Below are 25,880 nucleotides of genomic sequence, written 5' to 3' on the forward strand. Positions count from 1 at the left end.
TTGAACAAGAAGAAATGGCATAGTCGGAAACTGTACATTTTATAAACTTAACAGAACGGCATGAACGGAACGCTGTATATACAATGTATCGAGACAAGAACAAAGTACTGTATAAACCGGAAGCATTATATATGAATCCACACTGTATCGTTACCAACATTCACGGTATAGTGCTGTAAGGATAGTGAAATGCAGATATTATTACAATATTAGTCAAGCCATACTGATAACCCTGATGAGGGTTTGCATCTTCTGTAACAGACCCGGAAACAACTAATTATTTCGAAGCAAGAAAATAACGTATTGTTCCAAATAAACATTTAAGAAGTATCCATAGATTCTATAAACTGAAAGCGTGTTCCCATTAAAAGGGACTGAAAAACACAGTATAACTGTAAGAGTTATTGACATGGAAACAGCGGCAAGCCGCAATATAACATAACCAAATAGCACAATCAGTACAAAATCCGGGACTGCATAGAACTGTCAATAGCTCGAGAGAGCTTCCATTACTATTAACGATTCTTAAAAGTCTGAGACCCTATCACAAACAAATGTGCAGAAATACAAAGGTATGGTGGGACAGCTGTATGTAGAACCCATCTAAACCCTAAGGGTTCACGCGGATCAGGCCTGACATTGGAGAGGCCGCCTGTATGAGCCACCAGGGTTTCAAACAGGGTAATGGACCTGAGACAGGTAAGTAGGACAACATAAACCTTGACTCAGCCAACATTCAACGCATACAATATAACAGTAAATCAATAACCAGGAAGGACCTGTAGTCGGGTAACATACCTGTGAGTTTCGTTAGCTGCCCAAGTTCTTCAGTGCGTTGTGGAAAGAGCCGAGGATGGTAAGTCGTCCTGCACAAACCCTCGAAGTGAGCATTCAATCACAGTTAAATGACAGAGGGTTTCCATAAAATAACCGAGGAGATGACTGTAAATGTTTATCGAATGGCAAACAAACACCATTACCTGAAACGCAGAGCAGGAACCGGAAGATTGCAGAGAAGACTGACGGAGTAAGGGAGGAGCTCGGCCGCAGCAGTGGTAGCAAATGAGCCAAATCCGATGAACCCGGTGGTCTTATATCCTTTGTCAAACCCTGAGTAAACCTGAACCGTCCGATTAAATGGAATGATCTCCATCGTTGCTTTAGGCGGGATCATCTGGCGCGAAACCCCGTGTGGGTCAGCCCTCCGCTTGGCACATGACTTCACGTGAAGTTGGCCACTGTAGGGGTGAGTTGGGTTCTCATTCATCCGCCACTTGGCACCTAAACCACGTTTCATAAGTCGGGTATGACCACAGGACGTCCACACATCAAACAGTGCCACCGTAACCTTAAGGAAGAGGAGAACCATGCTCAATGGGTATGGGATGATAATAAGGTTCTTATAAATATTATTATTTATGTGTAATAGTTGAACCGGGTGGGTAAGGTAGGTGCATATGGGTATATGCGTATAGAGTTAAGTGAGCCTACAGATATCCAAATGAACGTGTTAGTTAGGAAGGGTATTAAGAGTTGACCCATTAAATTTTTTTTTAATTATGCATTTAAGATTAATGAGATCGTGACAATGTGGTATCAAAGCAGAGGTTTCAAAACTGTGGCCTCTGGAACAATAAAGATTACCTTATAATGTATATATGAGAAGACGATAATGAAGCTAAATGATTTTTCTTGTGTACCAATTAGGAGGTCATACAGAAACAGTCAACTGTTAACAGTCAATAAACAAGATGGAGGAAATGCAGGGAGCTGGCGGCATCCCTCAAGAAAATGCTGAGCTGTGGGTACAGCTTGGTGCTGAGACACGCAGTACCAATTTGGCGATACTGCAAACTGTCCAGGAGCTGAAGAGTGAAATGGCGCGTCTGCGAGAGGACAACGCGCGATTAACAATGGAGCAAGAAAGAATATTGAAAAGCTTGTCAGACAAACAGAATCCACCCTTAGCTAACCCCAGCGCAGAACAGCAGAGGGGAACTGAAGAACGGAATTATGCACCTGAAATTTCAGAAGAACAGGAAGACCATTCTGATAATGTGCAAGAACAGCAAACCTCAAAGAGACAGAAAATGGAATTACAGGGAGAATTCCGAAAAATCAAACCTCCCCTCTTTGATGGAGAGCAGGAAGAAGCAGCAGAAGCTTGGTTGATCAACATTAACAAATATTTTCAACTGTACGAATATGACCAAAATTTGAAGGCACGGCTGGCTATTTTTCAGTTGCAAGGCAAAGCCACCTTGTGGTGGGAAGAGATTAAAATTGTGAAGGGAGTAAGTGAGCAAAGCATAACCTGGGAAAATTTTCAGAAATATTTTAAGGAGAGGTATTTAACTGAGCACTTTTATGATGAGAAGGCGCGAAAATTCCACGATTTACGACTAGGACAGCAGTCCATGGACGAATTCATAAATCGCTTCACTTCTCTGCTGCGTTATGTGCCATACATAAAAGAGGAGAAGGCCAAGGTGCAGAGGTTTGTGAGTAGCTTACCAGCTTATATAAGGGAACGAATTGAGTTTGACAACCCCCGAACTATGGATGAGGCAATTCGGAAGGCTAGAATTTGCTACCAGCAGAACAAACAAAAGGGAGAAATTCCAAACAGGAAATGGAATGAAAGAAAAGGTAGCAGGAATGCTGGAAACAACAAAGGCAGCCGCGGAAATGGTGGTAAAGGAGCTGGGAAGGGGCAGTTTAACAGAAGCACAAACAAGGGTACCTTCCGGCCTAAGCCAAGCGAGAGCAGGATTAGTGAACTCCCTGCTAAATCGGAGATTGAGGGAACCAGACCTCCAGTTCAGTGCTGGGTGTGTGAAGGACCGCACTATGCTAGAAACTGTCCACAGCGTAAAAGAACTGATCAAATATCTCAAGTCCATGAAGCTTCAACTGTTGGGGATGTGGCGCGCAGCGTACCAAGGATCAATGCAGCATTAGAGGACCGGCAGGCAGAATACCAACCTTCCATGGTGGAATTCGAAGGTAAGATTTCAAACCTTTCTGTAGCTGTACTTATTGATCCAGGAGCTACTTTAAGTTATGTTAGTCCAAAAGTAGTGGAACACTGTAAGCTACCACCAGAAAAGTTCAAAAACCCATGGTTGGTCCAGTTAGCTACGGGAGCCAAAAGGCGGGTTCTAGCTAAAGTTAATAACTGTTCTTTCAGTATAGCTGGACAGCCCGTAACAGCAGACCTGAATGTACTTCCGTTGGGCTCCTATGATATTCTTATTGGCATGGATTGGCTGGAAAAGCACTGGTCGTTGGTGAATTGCAAAACCAAGACCATATACTACAAAGATGATTTGGGACAGCAGCAGGAATTACAGGGAATTAAACATCCTGTTCAGATCCGACCTATCACTGCAACTCAGTTAGCCAAATGTATAAGAAAGAAATGCCAGATCTATGCCATACAGGTTGGCTATGCGAATCAGAAAGATAAGATGTCTGCATTAAACGACATTCCAGTGGTACAGGAATTTACAGATGTCTTTCCTGAAGAGGTACCGGGTTTGCCTCCAAGAAGGGACATAGACTTCACTATAGAACTAATACCAGGGGCAGCACCAGTATCGAGGGCACCGTACCGGATGAGCATACCAGAGTTAACGGAATTGAAAATGCAGCTCCAGGAACTGTTGGAGAAACAGTACATTCGACCCAGTGTGTCACCCTGGGGAGCTCCAGTATTGTTCGTGAAGAAGAAGGATGGGACCCTTCGCATGTGCATAGATTACCGGCAGCTGAATAAGCTCACGGTCAAAAACAAGTACCCTCTACCCAGAATAGATGAACTCTTTGATCAAGTGAAAGGGGCAAAAGTGTTCTCCAAAATTGATCTGCGATCTGGTTATCATCAGATCAGGATCAAGGATGAGGACATTGCCAAAACTGCTTTCCGAACACGCTATGGGCACTACGAATTTGTAGTGCTACCTTTTGGTTTAACCAATGCACCTGCTACTTTTATGTGCATGATGAATAGCGTGTTTCACAGGTTTTTGGACAAGTTTGTACTGATATTCATTGATGACATATTGATATATTCTCGTTCCCAACAGGAACATGAGGAGCACCTTAGATTGGTGTTGCAAACTCTTCGGGAGCATCAGCTATATGCTAAGTTTAGCAAATGCGATTTCTTTAAAGAGGAAATTCAGTATTTGGGTCATGTGATTACGAAAGAGGGAATTGCAGTTGACCCCGAGAAGATAAAATCTATTATGGAATGGCCTATACCCAAGGACGTTGCTGATATCAGATCCTTTATGGGGTTAGCTGGCTATTACAGGAGGTTTGTGGAAGGCTTTTCAAGGATAGCCTATCCTATTACCTCATTGCAAAAGAAAGGAAGGGCATTCAAATGGACAGCAGAGTGTCAGCAGAGTTTTGACCGCTTGAAACACCTACTCACCACCGCACCCATCCTGAGGATCGCGGATCCTAATAAGGATTACGTGGTGTGCACCGATGCAAGCAAGGAGGGCGTGGGAGGAGTACTAATGCAGGAAGGAAAAGTAATAGCATATGAATCAAGGAAATTAAAAGAGCATGAGCAGAGATACTCTGCTTACGATCTAGAGTTAACTGCTGTGATTCATGCACTTAAGATGTGGCGACATTACCTTCTCGGAAAGAAATTTCTGTTGTTAACAGATCATCACAGTTTGACGCATTATTTCAGCCAACCCACCTTGAATGCGAGACAAGGCCGTTGGGCAGATTTTCTAAGTGGGTTTGACTTTGAAATAAAGCATTTAAAGGGAAAAGAAAATCGGGTGGCAGATGCCTTAAGTCGAAAGGTTCATTGTTTATGTGAACTTTCAGCCAGCAGGTGGCGGAGTTCGCTGGTTGAACAAATAAAAGCAGCAGCCAGTAACGACTTTGATTATCAGCATTTAAAACAGCAGGTACAGCAATCTGATAATGGAAGATTACAGCAAGGGTACACATTAGATAGTGCTGGAATGCTGTGTTTTAATAAGAAAATGTATGTACCTTACCCAAATGACCTTAAGAGGCTGATTCTAGATGAGTTCCATATCAGCCACTACACTGGCCACCCAGGGTACCAAAAGATGGTCACGGCACTCAAGAAAGAGTATTACTGGCCAGGAATGAAGAAGCAGGTAGTGGAGTACTTGGCAAGGTGTCTGGAATGCCAGCAAATTAAGGCTGAACATCAACACCCAGCGGGACTGTTGCAGCCTTTGCCTATTCCGGAATGGAAATGGGAAACCATTTCCATGGATTTTGTAACCGGATTACCACGAACAAAGAAGGGTAATGATTCTATTATGGTCGTGGTTGATAAACTGAGTAAAGCAGCGCACTTTATACCTGTGCAGTCTACTTACAAGGCGGTACAAATCGCGCATCTCTTTATGCAAAATGTGTTCCGCTTGCATGGAATGCCAAAGGTAATCATATCGGACCGTGATGTGAAATTCACTTCCACCTTCTGGAGAACATTGTTTGCCGAGTTGGGCACTCAGCTGAATTTTAGCACAGCTTATCACCCACAAACCGATGGTCAAACTGAGCGAGTCAATCAGGTATTGGAAGATATGTTGAGGGCGAATGTGATGCTAAAGCCTAGTCAATGGGAAGAGTATTTGCATCTGGTCGAATTTGCCTATAATAATGGGTATCATACCTCAACCCAGTTAAGTCCCTTTGAGGTTCTGTATGGGCGAAAGTGCCGCACACCCTCAAGTTGGAGTGGGCTGGAGGATAAGCTGAGTTTGGGTCCGGAAATGTTAAAAGACATGGAAGATATGGTGAAGAGAGTGCGAGCAAATTTAAAGGCTGCACAAGACAGACAGAAAAGTTTCGCAGACAGGAAAAGAAGATTTGCAGAATACAATGTGGGTGACCATGTGTTTGTAAGGATTCAAACCAGAAGGAGCACACTGCAGTGGAGTGGGTGCGCCAAGCTGGCTCCCCGCTACTTTGGACCGTTTCAGATTCTAGCTAGAGTGGGGCCAGTGGCCTACCAACTTGCTTTGCCCAGTCATATTAAGATTCACAATGTGTTCCATGTTTCTGTCCTAAAGAAATATGTATATGACCCTAGACATGTTATTCAATGGCAAGATGTGCGGGTAAGAATTGATCCGGTTGGTTTAATTATACAACTATATTCAATAGGAAATTGATTAAGTACTGGTTGTTTGTAGGTCGAACCGGAAGGCGGGGTCCTAGTCGAACCACAGAGCATTCTCGACCGGAGAGAAGTGCGGTTGCGGAAACGGGTTATTACCCAAATTAAGGTGCTGTGGCAGCACTATGGCCCTGAGGAGGCTACATGGGAAGAAGAGGAACTTTTCAGAAAGGCTTACCCGAATTTATTTAACGAGAATAGACATCGGGACGATGTCCAATCTCAGGGGGGGAAGATGTAATGACCCTGGTAATTTGTAATTCTGGATAATTACTGTGGTGAAAACTGTATGAGTGGTACTTGTTATTATTAAAAGACATTGTTAATTTTGAAAGTGAATATAATAGACTATTTTGCACATGTGTATTGATGAAATGCTGGCAGCCTCCAAAAAGGAGGATTTTCTATTAAAAGAAAAAGTAATCAGTTATGAAACTGAAAAACAACTGCCTCTCACCCAGGGAAAAGTCCTGGGAGGAAAACCTCTGGGCTGTTGATGAACAGGCAGAGGAGAGATTTCCAGAGAGAGAGAGCAGAGTGGAAAAGAGGGTTAAGTCTGGTTGTGATCAGATAACCCAGCACAATAGTGCAGGAGTCTTGTTGACGGCTGCAGGCCTGCAAGACGGCTCGGGGGGAGAATCCAGTGCAAGTGGATCTCAAGGTTGGGAGGACAAGAGCAAAACGCTGCAGGTGACCTCTGGTAGAAAGGACATCAAGTAAGAACATCGATTGCAGGAATATCCAGGTATGCATACTTAATCTAGTTAGTGAAGAAAGAACAGGTAGTGAAGTGTTCCTATAGGACACAGAACCTGTATTAATTCCTGTAGATTTCTGGTTTATGTTTCCAAGTCAATGCATACAGATCTGGAAATGCGTATAAATGAAAGTTGTGTGACTGTGGTCACTTCTGCAGTTAGTGTTAATAGCCAATGGTTATTTGGTTACTTTATGCTCAGAACAGAGACAAATTTTTAGAACTGTTGAGAAACAACCAGAGTGCTAGGGTAAAATAGAACCCTTACACAAAGAATGATATCGAGCCGAGTGTTCTGTAAGTACTGGGTAGAAACCGAGTTAAACACTCAGTCATTTAGTGCTTGTGCATAAGCGTATTCGCTTTAAAACCACTGACAGATGGGAGAGATAAACTGTGTAAACCTATCTATTAAGTTATTAGAGCATAAATGAGAGAGAACAGTAAACTGTGTAAAGCTATATACTGAGTTAATAAAGCTTGAACAAGAAGAAATGGCATAGTCGGAAACTGTACATTTTATAAACTTAACAGAACGGCATGAACGGAATGCTGTATATACAATGTATCGAGACAAGAACAAAGTACTGTATAAACCGGAAGCATTATATATGAATCCACACTGTATCGTTACCAACATTCACGGTATAGTGCTGTAAGGATAGTGAAATGCAGATATTATTACAATATTAGTCAAGCCATATTGATAACCCTGATGAGGGTTTGCATCTTCTGTAACAGACCCGGAAACAACTAATTATTTCGAAGCAAGAAAATAACGTATTGTTCCAAATAAACATTTAAGAAGTATCCATAGATTCTATAAACTGAAAGCGTGTTCCCATTAAAAGGGACTGAAAAACACAGTATAACTGTAAGAGTTATTGACATGGAAACAGCGGCAAGCCGCAATATAACATAACCAAATAGCACAATCAGTACAAAATCCGGGACTGCATAGAACTGTCAATAGCTCGAGAGAGCTTCCATTACTGTTAACGATTCTTAAAAGTCTGAGACCCTATCACAAACAAATGTGCAGAAATACAAAGGTATGGTGGGACAGCTGTATGTAGAACCCATCTAAACCCTAAGGGTTCACGCGGATCAGGCCTGACATTGGAGAGGCCGCCTGTATGAGCCACCAGGGTTTCAAACAGGGTAATGGACCTGAGACAGGTAAGTAGGACAACATAAACCTTGACTCAGCCAACATTCAACGCATACAATATAACAGTAAATCAATAACCAGGAAGGACCTGTAGTCGGGTAACATACCTGTGAGTTTCGTTAGCTGCCCAAGTTCTTCGGTGCGTTGTGGAAAGAGCCGAGGATGGTAAGTCGTCCTGCACAAACCCTCGAAGTGAGCATTCAATCACAGTTAAATGACAGAGGGTTTCCATAAAATAACCGAGGAGATCACTGTAAATGTTTATCGAATGGCAAACAAACACCATTACCTGAAACGCAGAGCAGGAACCGGAAGATTGCAGAGAAGACTGACGGAGTAAGGGAGGAGCTCGGCCGCAGCAGTGGTAGCAAATGAGCCAAATCCGATGAACCCGGTGGTCTTATATCCTTTGTCAAACCCTGAGTAAACCTGAACCGTCCGATTAAATGGAATGATCTCCATCGTTGCTTTAGGCGGGATCATCTGGCGCGAAACCCCGTGTGGGTCAGCCCTCCGCTTGGCACATGACTTCACGTGAAGTTGGCCACTGTAGGGGTGAGCTGGGTTCTCATTCATCCGCCACTTGGCACCTAAACCACGTTTCATAAGTCGGGTATGACCACAGGACGTCCACACATCAAACAGTGCCACCGTAACCTTAAGGAAGAGGAGAACCATGCTCAATGGGTATGGGATGATAATAAGGTTCTTATAAATATTATTATTTATGTGTAATAGTTGAACCGGGTGGGTAAGGTAGGTGCATATGGGTATATGCGTATAGAGTTAAGTGAGCCTACAGATATCCAAATGAACGTGTTAGTTAGGAAGGGTATTAAGAGTTGACCCATTAAATTTTTTTTTAATTATGCATTTAAGATTAATGAGATCGTGACAATAATTTCCGTATTAAATAAAAAATCAATTATATTAAATTAAATTTATTCTTCATTCGATTGGTGAAAACTATATAGCTCACCCATTTACCAAACTTAAACACATCCAAACAGCTTTTAACAACCAACAGAAAAATATAATAGTTAAAAATAGCTTTATTAACTAACTGTAAATTAAAATAGTTAAAAAAATTAATAATAATTAAAATAGTTTGAAAAATTACAATTGAAAAAGGAAATTATCATTTTTAAAATGTTATAAAATATTTTTAAAATATAATACAAATATTTACATAATTTTATCTAATTATTTTCTACGCTTTGTGATTTTTGTTTAGTTTATTACAGCTGTGTTTCGTAAGTTCCATTCGCTTCGCAGAGTGGCCATTGCCCTATTATTTTGGCATCGGCCATTTTGCCTGGTTTTCCTAGTTATTAATTGACAAAATGTATTGAAGCAGAACCACAAAACAAATATGGTGCGCCAGATTCCTCCTTCACATTTGATTCTGGTAGAAGCGTCTACTCTTTTGTATTAGGCTATAAACCGTGTTTTTCAACTATATTCAAATGTTTTAAAAAAAAAATTATTATCAATATATTTTTCTCTAATTTGTAAAAATATAATGTGTTATTTTTTATTATTTAAATTATATTTTTGAATGTTAAATAAAATATATATAATATTAAATAAATAATTTAACCATTAAAATTTATTTTTTGTGATATATACATCATTTTTTAAAACGATATATAATATATATGTAATCTACATTTAAATATTTTAAAATAGTTTTTTTATTGTTAATATATTTTTAAGTATATGTCAATATTAATCTGTATTAAAATATTTTATGATAACCTATTTTGAATATTTTTTCATATAACATTAAAATATTTTATTTTAACAATTTTTTTTCTATATATAGATATATATGAAGTTCATGTGGACAAAAATATTTTTGAAAAATATAAGATTTAAACATCTTATTTATACATTTTTTTGCTTTTAATTATTTAGAGCATATTCATTTTTTATTATGATGGACATTATTTTTCAATTTAGAATATAATTTTTAATTTTAATTTTTATGTTAAAGCCCAAGAAATAGATAAACAAACTTATACATCCCCTTATACTAGATTGTAAAATAAATCTTTGAATTCAAAAAAAAGTTAAATAATAATTCAATTATCAAACTATTCAAACATTCTTCGAAATCATTTAAAAAACTCAAGAGACTCTTTCATCATTTTTAGGCTTTTTAGAAAAACACATTATATTCCATATTTTTTGGATTTTTTAAGCTCAATATGAAGTGAACATAGCAATAGCGAGTACACACTCTATGGCTTCTTCATGAACACCCTTGTAAATCAACTCATAGTGAAGTAAACATTAGTATCAAAGAAATTTGTCACCATCTAATCATCATTCATAAATACCATACATTACAGCATTAAATAGTAATCTATTTTCACTTGAGATAGAATGCATGGACCCTCCCTAAATTGCAGCATTTTTTCCTTGTAATTCAAGGAATGCAAATTGTCATGCTAAACATCATATGTTAAAATTTCATCTAGCTTCCAGCTCCCCTCGAGATTAGACTTTAACAAAAACGTCATATATTTTGCAAAGTAGGTTCCAGTTCCATTTTGGAGCCTTCAAGGACCTGTTTGAGCGCCTGCAGAAGCAGTCCCTGCGCAGTGAGCTGGGGTAAATGCCCTCCGCATCAAGTATGTTAACTGAATTCATCTTCCCTCCAAGGTTTTCTTGCATGTGGTATGTGACGGCTCTGGGGACGACTATATCCTTAGCAGTCTGGATAATGCTACATGGGGTCTTCACATCACATAAAATGTTTCTCACATCACTCTGGAAGATGGTTTTGGCCACTGCAACTGCAATTTCAGGCTTCATATTCATCATTGTTCTCCTGAACTCTTCCACTGCAGAGGGCTCATCGACTCCAACTGCTAGAGGAGCAAAACCAGAAACCCACCCTCTATAGTCAGATTTCATGGCACAGTGAAAACTATCAACTTCCCCACTTTCAAATCCTCCATGGTAGGATTAATCATTCAGATATCTGCCGAAATAAGAGACAACTTATCAGACTAAGCACTCATTAGGTAAATGGCAACCACTTATTTAGTAAATGATAACTTATATTTACAAGTCTATGGGACAGTAGAAATAAGAGACAATTTATTAGGAGTACTCATTAAGTAAATTGCAATTAATATTGGGCAGTAGAAATAAGAGACAATTTATTAGAAGAAGTACTCATTAAGTAAATTGCAATTAATATTAGTCTATTAAACCATAAATATTATAAATATGTGGTAGTATATGCTCACAATTAGATTTAAACAAATACATTATCTAGCAATAATTAGAGACAACTTATTAGACGAAATATTCATTAAGTAAACTGCAACAAATATTTACAAATCTGTTAAGCCATAAGGGTGGCAGTATATGCCCACAATTAGATTTAAAAGCACATTTTCTAGCAGAAATAAGAGACAACTTATTAGGCTAAACAAGCATTAGGTAAACTGCCACTAATATTTACCATTCTATTGAGCCATAAATAAGCCTGGCAATATATGCCTACAATTAAATTTAAACGAGTACATATACTTCCCCGCTTATTAAGACATGTTGACACCTAATCTTCATGATTGGGGAATTTGTAAATAAATAAATCAGGAATGTGAACAGTCATCGGAAGATGAACTGAACAATCACTCCTAATGTATATCACAATAACCTACCTATGCAATAATCAGACGAATCAGTTTTTTCTGCCTTTGGAGAGTTACTGCCTGGCCTGACATGGTATCATAAACGTTTCAAAAAAAAAGGGGCGCTATTCCTCTGATTATTCTGTGTACATTCCGTTGGAGAAACGATTTGTTGCACTACGTGAATGAATCGATTGGGTTAATTTTCCAGACATTGGCTCTCTGGAAACTGCAGCTGTAGACCTAAGCATTTCCTTGGAATGCAAAGATCGATATTCTATCCTTCTTCGTTCTGCATGTTGATGGCGTCTCTCTGCCTCACCGGTGGTGAATCATGATCTATGGAACGACTTGTAGCTGCGTGAAGACTTGAAGCGGATGAGGGCGACGGTATTTCAATATGCATAAACCATGGTCGTGATCTATGGAACGAGTTGTAGCTGCATGAAGATTTGAAGCGGATGAGGGCGATGGTATTTCAATGTGCATAAACCGTGGACTATATTAATGTGCATAAACCGTGGACTGTATATTGTGCATAAACCGTGGACTGACATGGTATCTAGTAATGCATGTGTGTTGGCATCCATTATAATTACCCGCAAACCCATGTGCCCACGAATGAAGCCTGGTAAGTAAGTTATAACCTTGTCCTTTACATCAGTTTGGATTTGGCGATCATCGTTTCTAGCGGTGTATGGAAAGATTCGTATCGTCTGTTCAGTCCTATAACTAGGAGCTACAGTCGATAATTGCAACATCGATTTTGGTTTTTTTTTCAAAATTGTAAAAGGAAGTTTTTACTATCCGCTGCATATATAGTAAACGATTTTCTGCGCCTCTTGAATAAGCAGGGCCGAGGCTGGGGCTCCACTGCATGGTATCATTGTAATAAGTATAAGGTGAAACCGAGTTTGTATCATTGTAATAAGTATAAGGTGAAACCGAGTTTGCATCAATGTAACAAGTATTCAGATAATCTTGTAAGTATTGAAGTTATGTATGGATGAACAGCTGGTATTATTCTGGATTCTTTTATCTAACAGGAGAGGGATTTGAAGAAAATATAGTGCATAAAGTTGTAGCGTAAGGAAGAGATTTGAAATCCTTTGAGAATGCCTTTTTTAGTGCAATTTCACTTTTTTATCAGCAGAAGTTTTTTTATTAGCAGAAGTAATTTTTTACAGAATGCATTCAATCATCTCTATGGTAGGAATAGTTCTCACTGGCAAGGAGAACTATCCTGAATGGTCCCGGATGATAAAACACACCCTCATCTTCAATGAGTTGTGGAAAGGAGTGTGTGTCGGAGAAGGAGACAATGACCCAGTGCAGCCTACATCAGACAAAGAGCTCATCATTTGGGAAAACAAGAACAGCAAAGCCTATGCATTAATCGCAGCATTTGTAAATGAAGAGGTGAGTCGCCATATTTCATCATATTCAACTGCCTTTGAAGCTTTACAAAAGCTGAAAGAACTCTATGACTCACATTCTCCACTTGAAGTTGTTCAGCTCATGATTAAACTCTTCACTCTTGAACTGAAAAATAATGATCCTCTTGCTCTTGCATCTGAAGTAAAGTCTATAATGCATGATATCAAATCCACTAAGGTTGAGCTGGATATCCCTCTTATTGCTTTTCTCAAGGCACTCTATCCTACCTACTCCAATTATCTTGAGTCTTTACAAGCAAATGGAAATCTTAAAGATATAACCTTTGACTCTCTTGTGAAAAAGTTTGTTGAAAGAGAGAAAACCTTTGGAAAGAAGACAGTCCCTAAATCTTCTGAAGAGACTGTGTGCCTTGCTCATAAAGAAAAGCATCCTGCTCAAGACTCTACAAGAGGAAGAGGTGGATGAATAGGAAGAGGAAGATACTTCAGAGGCAAGGGGGGCAGACATTCTCAAGGAGAAAAGGCAGATCTGCATTGCATTCGCTGTAAACAAAATGGATCACATGATGCTTCTACATGCAAGCTACCATGGGACAAAATTGAGAAGAAAAGAAACCAGCAGAAAGGTAAAACTGATGATACAGACAAAGGTAAAGCACCTGAATCCGCTCACTATATTGAGGCACAATGTAACATTGGAGTAAATGAAGATTTGTTTAATGCTTCACTTGCTTCTTCGAAAAATGATTGGTTTCTTGATTTATGAGCAACTTGTCATATGACTCATAGAAAAGATTTTTTTGAAGATTTCACTGACAATGTTGATGGAGCAGTATACTTTACAGATCAGTCAAAAATCAAGACATCAGGGCTTGGCACAATCAGGCTTAAACTGCCTGGTCTTCCAGACTTTCTTCTGGATCATGTTCTATATCTCCCACAACTCAAGAGAAACTTGTTGTTCTTGGTCCACATCCGCCAGCAATGTCACTCCATTCATATGTTTGATGGCAAGCTTGAGGTAAGAAAATCATCTGACCACTCACTTGTCATGAGGGGAATAGAAGAAGAAAGACTTCTCAAACTGCAAGGAACCTCTCCTCATGCACAACATTTCTCATATATTTCTCATCATGAAGAAGGTACACTTCCATCAAGTTTATTATGGCATGCTAGATTTGGACATTTAAACTATGACAGTCTCCGCTTATTGAAGAAAAATGGTGTTGCTGGTTTGCCTACAATTCCTAGGAAACATAAGCAATGTGATGCTTGCATTCTAGGAAAGCATAGAAAACAGTCTTTTCATGATTCACATTCAAGAGCACATAGGAAGCTTGAACTCATTCATTCAGATTTATGTGGTCCAATGCCTATTCCTTCTGCAAATGGAAATAAATATATCATGACATTTATTGATGATTACACCAGAATGTGTTGGGTTTATTTATTGAAGAACAAATCTGATGCCTTTCAAACATTCAAGAATTTTCATAAATGGATTGAAAATGATGCACAATCTGTTATGAAACCAGCTCAAGAAAAGATAGAAAAGATAGATCAACGCCTTAGAATTCAGCCTCTTCGAGGGGGCAACCTCCTTTACATTACATAAATGAACAATTCTTGGATGATACAAATGACAAAACCTCCTTTCTATATATAGGAGTCTAGGGAGTCACAATATAATCCAGCCGACCTAACAATAATAATATAAAGCCACAAAAATAACAATAGAGGGATTCTATGGGGCACAGAAATAACAATATGGGGGTAATAGGGGCACAACAATATAAATAAGGGGTATAACTACAATAGTAATGGGGTAATCACTAGTATTATAGGGACCCCAACATGCCCCTCTCCTTCAAAAAAGTGTTGTCCTCAACGCTTGAGTAGTTTTGGATACTTCTGCATAAAATTCTCATCCTCCCATGTGGAATCTTCAGCGGATAAGTTCTTCCACTTGATAAGATACTCTGAAATTGATCGATTTCGTAGCTGTTGAGTTCTTGTTTCTGTGACTGCTTCCGTTCCAATATAATTTTTCCTTCCTCGTCAAGTTCTGGCAATATTGTTTGAATTTGGAGCTTGTCACCTATAACCTTCTTTAAACATGAAACATGGAAAACTGGGTGCAATCGAGAAGCTGCAGGAAGCTCCAATTTGTATGCCATAGTACCAATCTTTTGCAACACTTTGTACGGACCATAATACTTTGGTGATAATTTATTATCCTTCTTAGCTTGCTTTAGGGACATTTGCTTATATGGTTGTAGCCGTAGGAATACCCAATCACCTACATCAAAACTTCTTTCACTGCGATGTTGATCTGCCTGTTGTTTCATTCTATTTTGTGCCAACACGAGGTTATCCTTTAAGAGTTGGAGGACTTGTTGTTGATGTTCGATGTGATGTTCCACTGCCTGAACCTTAGAATTTTCTCTTAAATATGATGTGATGGATGGTGGTTGATACCCATAAAGTGCCATAAATGGGGTCATTTTTCTTGCTATATGGAAGGAAGTGTTATACCACCATTCAGCGAGAGGCAACCATTTGACCCATTGTGTTTGTTTATCATATACAAAGCAACGAAGATATCCTTCCAAACATTTATTTACTATCTCAGTTTGCCCATCAGATTGAGGATGATAAGATGAGCTATGAGCTAACTGAGTACCAAGACAAGAAAATAATTCTGTCCAAAAATTTCCAGTGAAAATGGGATCTCTGTCACTTACAATAATCTTTGGGTTTCCATGTAGCTTTTGAACTATTTCCATAAATGCGGTAGAAACTGTACTGGCTTTAAATGGATGTGATAATGCACACAAGTGTGCATACTTGGTAAGTCTGTCAACTACCACCATGATGACACTCTTTCCCTCAGACTTGGGTAAACCTGTGATAAAATCCATTGAAACCTCCTCCCAACGTTGGCTTGGAATGGATAAAGGTTGTAATAGACCCGGTGTCTTAATTGTTTCAACTTTATTTTGCTGGCAAACCAAACATTCCGCCACAAACTTTTGAATATCTGATGTAAGGCCATCCCAAAAAAATTCCTTCTTAATCCTGTGGTAATTTTTTAAAAATCCTGAGTGCCCTCCTAAGAGAGAAGTGTGCAATTCCATAAGAATCTTTTGTTTTAGCTGGGAATTCTTATAGAGGTATAAGCGATCTTTGTACCATAACGAATCATTTTGCCAGCTAAATGTATCAGAAGTACTAGAATCTTGTTGTAGCTTTCGAATAAGTGCCCACACTTCTTCGTCATTCTTCCATTCCTCCCTTGCTTCGTTTATCCAATCTGGTTGGATATTAGAAATGGCACACAACAATGCTTCCACATCCTCATCCTTTCTTGAGAGTGCATCTGCCACCACATTTTGCTTCCCTTTTTTGTAGATGATTTCAAAGTCATAACCCAACATCTTTGTGACCCACTTTTGTTGCTCTTCAGAGGATAATCTTTGTTCTAAAAAGTATTTAAGGCTATCATGATCCGTTTTTACCTTGAAGTGTCTTCCCATTAGGTAGGGTCGCCATTTCTTAAGTGCATGGAGTATTGCCAACATTTCCTTCTCATAAATAGCTTTGCTTAAAAACTTTCCCTTGATTGGACGACTTTCAAAAGCAATGGGTCTTTCATCTTGCATTAGAACAGCACCAATTCCATTTCCTGAAGCATCACATTCCACAATAAAGGTTTTTGTGAAGTCCGGTGTAGCTAAGACCGGTGCTTGGCACATTGCCTCTTTAAGATGTTCAAAGGCCTTTGTTGCTTCCGGAGTCCATGAAAATGAATCTTTCTTCAATAATGTTGTTAGAGGTGCTGCTATTCTCCCATAATTCTTAACAAACTTGCGATAATACCATGTCAACCCAAGAAATCCTTGCAGATGCTTTATGGATGTGGGGATTTTCCATTCCTTAATGGCTTTAATTTTGCTAGGGTCTACCTTAACTCCATGAGATACAATATGACCCAAATATTCCACCTCCTGGACTCCAAAGAAACATTTGGATCTTTTTGCATATAATTGTTTCTCCTCCAATAGTTGTAGCACCCTGTCAACATGTTCAACATGATCCTTCCAAGACTTGCTGTAGATTAGTATATCATCAAAAAATACTAACACAAATTTTCTAAGGAATGGTTTGAAAATTGAATTCATCAAACCTTGAAATGTTGAAGGTGCATTGGTAAGGCCAAAAGGCATGACCAAAAATTCATAATGACCCTCATGAGTTCTAAATGCTGTTTTCGGAATGTCTTCAATCTTCATTCTGATTTGATGATATCCCGAACAAAGATCCAACTTGGTGAAGTAAATTGATCCATGCAATTCATCCAGTAATTCATCAATAACAGGAATGGGGAACTTATCTTTAATAGTGAGCTTGTTGAGCTCCCTATAATCTGGACACATGCGCCATGATCCATCCTTCTTGTGCACCAATACTACTGGAGCTGAGAAAGAACTTTGACTCGGTTGAATTATACCAGCCTCTAGCATTTCTGCAACCATACGTTCAATTTCACTTTTTTGGACATAGGGATATCTGTACGGCCTGATGTTTGGAGGAACACTTCCTAGAATCAGATGAATAGCATGATCATGATCACGCATAGGTGGGAGACCCTTGGGAGTCTCAAATAACTTGGAATGATTGTCCAGGACTTTTTGGGGATCTGGAGAAATAGATGATTCCAATGTGGAAACATCTAGCGAGCATAATTGTGCAATTACACCTCTTTGCTCCTTTTTTAGAAGCTTTGTCATACCATGAGAGCTGATTATCTTTCCTGGTTTCCCTGCAATACCCCTTAATTCAACTTCCTTTCCTTCCGTGAAAAATTTGATGAAAAGTTCTTGAAAATTAAAAGCTATTGTACCCAAGGATTGTAGCCATTGGACTCCTAGTACAACATCGGCACCTCCCATTGGAATGGAAAGCATTGGGCTAGTCAATACATATTCTCCCATGGATAGCTTGATATTATGGCACTTTCCAGAGCAATTTATTGTTCCTCCATTTGCAATCATCACTTGACACTCTGGTGCTGGATATAGGAAGCAATTCAATTCTTTTTCTACCCTACAATGAATAAAATTGTGGGTGCTTCTTGAATCAATCAACACTATTACCTTTTTCTTCTTGATTTGTCCTTCTATCTTGATGGTTTGAGGAGTGGTAATTCCCGCCAATGCATTACAAGATATGGTCGGATTTATTTGTTCTTCATCTAGACTTTGTTCCTGGAGTATATCTTCTTCTTTTGACCTTTCTTGCTCCTTTTCTTCTTCCTCTTCACAATCTATGTAGAATAATTTCTTCTCGGCACACTTATGACCTTTAGTGTATTTGCTATAACAACTGTAACAAAGCCCTTTTGCTCTTTTTTCTTCCAATTGTTGTGGTGTCAACCTTATAGGTTGTGGAAGACTAGGGGCAACAACACTTCCGTCTTTATAGTTGTGAGTGGTATGCTTCCTGGTTGCCATAATTTTGCTTTCCATTTTTCTTGCTAACCTGAATGCCTTCTCTAATGAATCAGGTTCCCAAAGGCGAACATCATGTTGGATATTATCCTTTAAATACCCTATGAACACATCAATCCTATGCTCCTCTAGAATATCTTTTACCCTTATGTTCAATTTTTGGAACTCCTCAATGTGCTCTATTACTGAACCCTTTTGTTTGAGACTTATCAATTGGCTAAAAAAAGTGTTGCTTTTTGTATCTTCATAATGTGCTATCAATTCTTCCGTAAAAATTGCCCAAGTGATAAATTGTTTACGAAAGCAAATCCATTGATACCATACAAACTAATTTGGTTCCAAATATACAGTTTCCATACGTACCTTTTGTGCGTTTTTCACATTATTGAGATCGAAGAATTGCTCCATCTGTAATATCTATGTGGCGTGATCCTTGCCATCAAACTTCCTCATATCGATTTTTGGAATATGGTGATTCTTCGATCCAACATTAGCGTCTATGGAATCATGATTAACATTTCTTTTGTTCTCATCACGAGTTTCCTTTACTACCTTTTCACCATTAGTGACCCTTTCTTGTAGCAATTTCTTCAATTCTTCCATGTCTGTCTTCAAATCTATCTTCAAATCTGCCATGTCTCTCTTCAAATCTGTCTTCGAATCATCCATCTTAGCTTCCATGCCCTTTATCTTAGATTCCACGCCATTTATCTTAGATTCCACGCCACTTATCTTAGCTTCTATTAGCTTTTGTGAGCGTGACATTTGTTGCACTTGTTCTTGTAATTTTGATATATCATGTAGCATTTCTTCCTCTTCTTCATGAGTCATGCTAGAGCTTTCAGGTTCCTTACTAGGTGTTTGCATTTTCTTTCCTCAGGGCATCAATTACCTATAATAATGCTTTACTATTCCCTTTGAATTCCGTTAAACCAAGCTTACACAAAAATTTAAAAAAAAACTACACACCTTTTTTCACTTTATAGAAGCCTGATATTGAATTTGATGTATCTCTGTAATTTCAGATCATCCAGTTCTGAAATTGCTACTTGTAGTAGTCTTCTGCGTCCTCTTTCCAATGCCACAAGTCTGAGCCAAATTGGATTCTCCAAGGAAGAGTTATGTGAAATCTCCCACAGTGGCTTGCTTTTAGATTAGTTCGGTAGAGCGAACTTGTACGACATGCCACGAGTCACTGTTTCAACCTTTGAATCTGAAACACACATACAAGAAACTACAGTCTGTCATCTTTCTGTACCTTCTTACGAATATTCAATCCGATCCCCAGAAAGAAAGTTATGACGATTTTCCCCAGGTCACCTGTTTTGAATGTAATTCAGGAGTCTGCAAAAAGACCAAATTCCTCAGATCATATCTCCGCAAATATCGCGCGAAAAGCGCTGAAATTCGGACCCAAGGTTCAGCGCCAGTTCTTCTCAAATGGGTTTTTTTTGCTACTTCTGAAACGTCACAGAAAAAAATTTATAGCGAAAATGCCACGATGACCTGTTTGGAGCAGCGAAACCCTAGAATCCAAAGCTCTGATACCAAATGTTATGAAACCAGCTCAAGAAAAGATAGAAAAGATAGATCAACGCCTTAGAATTCAACCTCTTCGAGGGGGCAACCTCCTTTACATTACATAAATGAACAATTCTTGGATGATACAAATGACAAAACCTCATTTCTATATATAGGAGTCTAGGGAGTCACAATATAATCCAGCCGCCCTAACAATAATAATATAAAGCCACAAAAATAACAATAGAGGGATTCTATGGGGCACAAAAATAACAATATGGGGGTAATAGGGGCACAACAATATAAATAAGGGGTATAACTACAATAGTAATGGGGTAATCACTAGTATTATAGGGACCCCAACACAATCTCATATTTGGTCTATTTGCACTGATAATGGAAAAGAATATACATCAAATGAATTTGAAAACCATCTTCGCCAACATGGGATCAAACATCAAACAACTGTGCCTTATAATCCCCAACAGAATGGTGTAGCTGAAAGAATGAATAGAACAATCTTGAATATGGTACGATCCATGCTTTTCTTCAAAAATGTAAAGATAATGTTTTGGGCAGATGTTGTTCTATGTGCTGCATATATAAAGAATAGATGTCCATCTAATGCTATAAGAAACAAGACTCCTTATGAATTGTGGTATGGACATGTTCCTTCGATAAAACATCTCAGGGTCTTTGGTTCCACCTGTTATGCTTTGATACCAAAGGTACATAGAAACAAACTTGGTGCTAGAAGTCGTAAGTGTATCTTCCTCGGGTATTCAAACACCTCCAAAGCATACCGTCTCTATGATGAAGTAAATAAAAAGTTTGTTGTATCTAGAGATGTAATTTTTCTTGAATCATCCAAATCTGACAATGTTGTTGAGCAGCAACTTGATCGCTTGGATAGATTCGCAAAAACAAAATCATTTCAAGAGTTTGATAATCAAATTCCACATCTTGAAGGGGGGATTCCTATACTAGAACAACATGTGGAATCTTCTTCTGAAGAACAATCTCCTCTGCATGAAACTCCAACAACGGATGATGCTTTAAGTGATGTAATTGATAGAATTGGGAGACTCAATCTTGATTCAGTCCCAACTCAATCAACAGAGCAACCTGGACCATCTCAGAAAGGTCCCCCAAAGTGGCTGACAAAGACACTTGAAAGTGTTCATCCTGATGAAATTGGAAAAACAGGAACCAGAAATTCAAACCGACAAAATGGAGGTGATGTAGATGACTCTAATTCACCTGTTGATATGGATGTTACTTATGATTGTGAATTGAACTTGTCTACAGATTTTGAACCAACTTCCTTCAAAGAAGCTGCTTCTCATGATGAATGAAAAGAAGCGATGCAAAAGGAGTATGATGCCCTCATAAAGAATGGCACTTGCAAGCTGGTTGATCCTCCATTTGGAACCAAACCAATTGGCTGCAAGTGGGTCTACAAGAACAAGTACAAAGCTGATGGCTCACTTGACAAGCACAAAGCTAGGCTTGTGGCAAAAGGTTTTGCACAGAAGGAAGGGGTTGATTATGAAGAAACTTTTGCCCCCACAGCAAAATGGGCCACCATCCGGACACTCTTTGCATTAGCAGCTCAGAACGGTTGGAAAGTCCATCAAATGGATGTAAAAACTGCATTCTTGAATGGAGATCTAAAAGAGAATGTTTTTATGTCCCAGCCTGATGGATTTGCTGTGAAAGGCCATGAACATAAAGTATGCAAACTTGTGAAGTCCTTGTATGGCCTCAAACAAGCACCGCGAGCCTGGTATGAAAAACTAACTGAGCATCTTCTGAAACTCAACTTCAATCATTTTGATCTTGATGATGCAACTTTATTTGTCAAGAAAGTTGGCAAAACAGTTGTGTATCTTGTTGTATATGTAGATGATCTTTTAATGACAGGTAACAATGAAAGCTACATTGCATCCATAAAGAAGGAATTGGGGAAAAGTTTTGAAATGACTGATTTGGGCTATGTTCATTACTATCTTGGCATTGAAGTAACCCAACATCCAAAATCTATATTTCTTTCTCAAAAGAAATACATTGGAGATTTGTTAAACAGATTTGGCATGACAGAGTGCAATCCTCTTTCTACTCCAATGGAACAAAACTTAAAGCTCACATCTCTTGAAGGAAAGGAATTTGAGGATGCAACAAAGTATAGAAAGCTTGTAGGAAGTCTCATCTACCTCACTACTACCAGACCAAACATTTCATTTACTGTTGGAATCCTCTCCAGGTTCATGCAAAAGCCTTGTGAGGGACATTGGTCTGCTGCAAAAAGAGTTCTAAGGTACTTGAAGGGAACTCAAGACCTTGGAATCAAGTATACACAGGTGGACGACTTCAGCTTGATTGGATACTCTGATTCAGACTTCGATGGAGACAAAGAAACTGGGGTATCTACTTCAGGATATGCTATGAGTCTTGGATCAGGAGCTGTCTCCTGGAGATCACACAAACAATCAGTTCCAGCAGATTCCACAACTAAAGCAGAATACGTGGCAACAACTGAAGCAACGAATGAAATTGTGTGGCTCAGGAAAATTCTTGAAGATTTGTAGGTAAAACAAGTACAATCAACTCCACTCATGATTGATAACACCTCTGCAATAAAGTTGGCCAAGAATCCAAAGTTCCATGATCGAACAAAGCATATCAATACTAAATATCATCTGATTCGACATCATGTTGAGGCCAAAACAATCCATCTCTGTCATTGTTCCACAAATGAGCAAATTGCAGACATCTTCACCAAAGCACTTGGAAAGGAAAAGCTTGAACGATTCAGAATGATGCTTGGACTCACCAACATCCCTTCAGATTAAGGGGGGAGAATGTTGACACCTAATCTTCATGATTGGGGAATTTGTAAATAAATAAATTAGGAATGTGAACAGTCATCGGAAGATGAACTGAACAATCACTCCTAATGTATATAACAATAACCTACCTATGGAATAATCAGACGAATCGGTTTTTTTTGCCTTTGGAGAGTTACTGCCTGGCCTGACAAGACAAATTTGTAAATATGCATTACCTAAATAAACCACATGTTCAGGCCAGTACTACAGAGCAAGATTAATCTTTCAAACAGTTCTGGTCTTTTGATGGAGGCAAGATAGCCAACCATTCCAAAGACAGAATGACCAACATACAAGCACTTGTCCACTTTAAGCTCATCCAAAATGGAGAACAAATCGGCTGCATAAGCAGACAGCGAAGTATATCGATCGAAATCGAAATTCTTGGGATCAACTTTGCCAGAGAATACCATATCGAATACAATGACCTTATGATGAGGGACTAGGTATGGCAGAATATGTTGCCATACCGATTGGTCTGCTCCAAATCCATGTGCAAGCACTAGAGTACGCTGGCCAGATCCTAAAACTTTCACATTCAAGACACCCAACAGTTCATATTCCACACCCATCTTACGTTTCTGAGTACTGTAACTTCTACAAAAGCCCTGGTGTACCCAAAATATAAAGCCAACAAAGTCCTAACTGTTTGTAAAAGCACCAACGACCTGGAAGTGCAATTTATAAGGATTTAGTTACTGGAAATCCTACACTCTAGCCTGAGATGAGCACCTAATTGCAATGAAGCATAAACATAGCTTAGTGAGTTTCTAAGGAGAAGGGCACCTGGTTTTATATTGACATTGCCTACACATTTATTTATATACTTCGTTTGCCAAGAAAGATACAAAAAAATGCTTTTTGAAGTAGTAACGCGATTTGAAATGAGTGGTTCTTATGCCGTATGATAGTAAATAGGTTGCCTCATTTATTCAATATGGCATATAGGACGTGCTCTTGAATAATACAATTCCACTGGCGGGATATTCGCAAAAGATACCGCGATGACCATGGCGAGGCAGTAAAGTCAATGGTCACGATAAAATCTCTATCTCTCCTGCCCTCTTGTGCATATCTCGGTAACCCACCAAGATATATAAAATATATATTTGATTCAAAGTAACCCCACACATATATATTTAAATAATTTTTATATATGGAAAATAAAATGTGGATTAGTCTTAATCTACATAATATTATTCTTTTAGGTTCATAATACTTCGAGGTTTTAGTATTAATTTTTTGGGATTATTATTTTTTTAGGTCTATAATGTCAACCACTAAGGTTTATTAATTTAAAGGATAATTTAATAGTTCATATTCCTAGAGTTTAATATTATTCACTTGGATTTATTAATCTAAGGGTTGATATTTTTAGGATTTTATATTATTTCTTTGGGTTTATAATTCTTTGAGTTTGTAGTATTAATCTCTTGGATTTATAATATCATGGAAAATCATGGTCAAACATGTTTTGTAAAAACATGGTCCAACATCACATTGTTACAAAGATTATCTCAATAGGAAAATTAAACATGATTAACCATAATAATAATAAATAGTTTTTATTATTATTATTTATTTATTAATTATCAATTAATTAATTATTTACATTAATTAATTAATAATTTATAATTAATTAACTATTAATTATAAATTAAATAAATTTTAATTTATTATTAATTGATTATTGTTAAATTATTTATTAATTAATTATTAATTATTAAAAATAATTATTTACATTAACCATAATTAATATAAATATAATCTAATTAAATATTATAATAATAATATTTTTATTAAAATAATTATTTTTGTAATATTATTATTATTATTTTTAATATGTGGTTGTGTATATTTGCCCGAGCAGGTAAGGCTATTATTTGTTTCATTTATGCATTTTATCGTCTATCTGATCCACATAACGGCAAGTTTCGGCCTTAAATCACCGAATCAGGAGTGACGTATTGCGGGCCTACATGATTAGACTGCCTGACTGCAAACGACGGGAGAATTTAATATAACCTGACAAGTCGAAGCCTTTTGGAATTAAAAGCAGAAAGCCCCAATGGGTGCTTTTCTGTCCATATGTTCACATATTTCAGTCAAATTCACATTTGGTCGAATGGAATAATCTTCCTCTCTATAGGATGAAAGCGATGCATGTACATAGTGCGAGCAGGTTAAGGGTCAGTTGGAATTTGACGGGCAAAATGCCCGTCACAAGGCATTTTTGACCGTATTTTATGTTTAAAAAATTTAAAAACCTTTTTCTGTGATGGGTTTTGAAAGTTATAAAGCTTATTTTTTACTGTTCACTTTTTCACAAAAACGTCATCACTACCCTCACAAACAACAGTCTTGGAATCTGATCCTCGTGAATATATTTTATTGACCGGTCAATAAAGAAGTGCGGTAATATTTGGAATTGCTTCTATAATATTTGTTTTTATGGAAATAAATTAATTTCATGTTATTTAAAGTTATAGGTGTATATTTGGTAGTACGTATTTAGTGGTAATATATTATATTGAGTGATTAATAATTAAGTAGTTTAATATTTGGAATTTATATTATAATATTTATTTTTATTTAAATAAATTAAATTTATGTGGTTTATATTTAAATAAATTAAATTTGTTGGGTTTACTAAAAACTTGAACTTTATCTACATTCCATGATATTGTGATGGTGGAGAGGATGGCAGTGTGGAGAATAGCTTTTACTCAACTCCAAAGTTTTTGAGATGGAAATTTATTTTTGGGAATTTTTTTGTTTACATTCATGGAACAAATC

General features: G+C 38.0%; 2 protein-coding genes and 1 pseudogene across 2 annotated transcripts; all 3 read right to left on the reverse strand.

Annotated features, from left to right (window-relative positions):
• Window positions 1–458: 458 nt before the first annotated feature.
• Window positions 459–1,165, reverse strand: LOC149187390 (uncharacterized). Its single transcript, XM_089412794.1, has 3 exons — window positions 981–1,165; window positions 799–866; window positions 459–690 (listed from the first exon to the last, which is right to left on the reverse strand). The coding sequence occupies exons 1-3, from the start codon at window positions 1,151–1,153 to the stop codon at window positions 611–613; spliced, it is 321 nt and encodes a 106-aa protein (XP_089268920.1). The 5' UTR covers window positions 1,154–1,165; the 3' UTR covers window positions 459–610.
• A 6,651-nt stretch (window positions 1,166–7,816) lies between these two features.
• Window positions 7,817–8,752, reverse strand: LOC149187391 (uncharacterized). The gene is made up of 3 exons (XM_089412795.1): window positions 8,408–8,752; window positions 8,226–8,293; window positions 7,817–8,117 (listed from the first exon to the last, which is right to left on the reverse strand). The coding sequence occupies exons 1-3, from the start codon at window positions 8,722–8,724 to the stop codon at window positions 8,038–8,040; spliced, it is 465 nt and encodes a 154-aa protein (XP_089268921.1). The 5' UTR covers window positions 8,725–8,752; the 3' UTR covers window positions 7,817–8,037.
• A 1,887-nt stretch (window positions 8,753–10,639) lies between these two features.
• On the reverse strand, window positions 10,640–23,656 carry LOC149187392 (putative strigolactone esterase DAD2 pseudogene; annotated as a pseudogene).
• Window positions 23,657–25,880: the final 2,224 nt, after the last annotated feature.

The sequence above is a fragment of the Pinus tabuliformis genome, chromosome 3_1 (assembly GCF_031772625.1).
Source record: "Pinus tabuliformis cultivar Carrire ecotype Pingquan chromosome 3_1, CPIR1, whole genome shotgun sequence".
NCBI classification, from domain to species: domain Eukaryota; kingdom Viridiplantae; phylum Streptophyta; class Pinopsida; order Pinales; family Pinaceae; genus Pinus; species Pinus tabuliformis.

Excerpts from the sequence above, each read along its gene's own strand:
- LOC149187390 (XM_089412794.1), bottom strand. The coding sequence starts at position 1,153 with ATGGAGATCATTCCATTTAATCGGACGGTTCAGGTTTACTCAGGGTTT. Across the intron at positions 867-980 it reads GTTCCTGCTCTGCGTTTCAG|GACGACTTACCATCCTCGGC; the intron begins GTAATGGTGTTT and ends GGGTTTGTGCAG. Across the intron at positions 691-798 it reads GCAGCTAACGAAACTCACAG|GTCCATTACCCTGTTTGAAA; the intron begins GTATGTTACCCG and ends TACCTGTCTCAG.
- LOC149187391 (XM_089412795.1), bottom strand. The coding sequence starts at position 8,724 with ATGAAACGTGGTTTAGGTGCCAAGTGGCGGATGAATGAGAACCCAGCT. Across the intron at positions 8,294-8,407 it reads GTTCCTGCTCTGCGTTTCAG|GACGACTTACCATCCTCGGC; the intron begins GTAATGGTGTTT and ends GGGTTTGTGCAG. Across the intron at positions 8,118-8,225 it reads GCAGCTAACGAAACTCACAG|GTCCATTACCCTGTTTGAAA; the intron begins GTATGTTACCCG and ends TACCTGTCTCAG.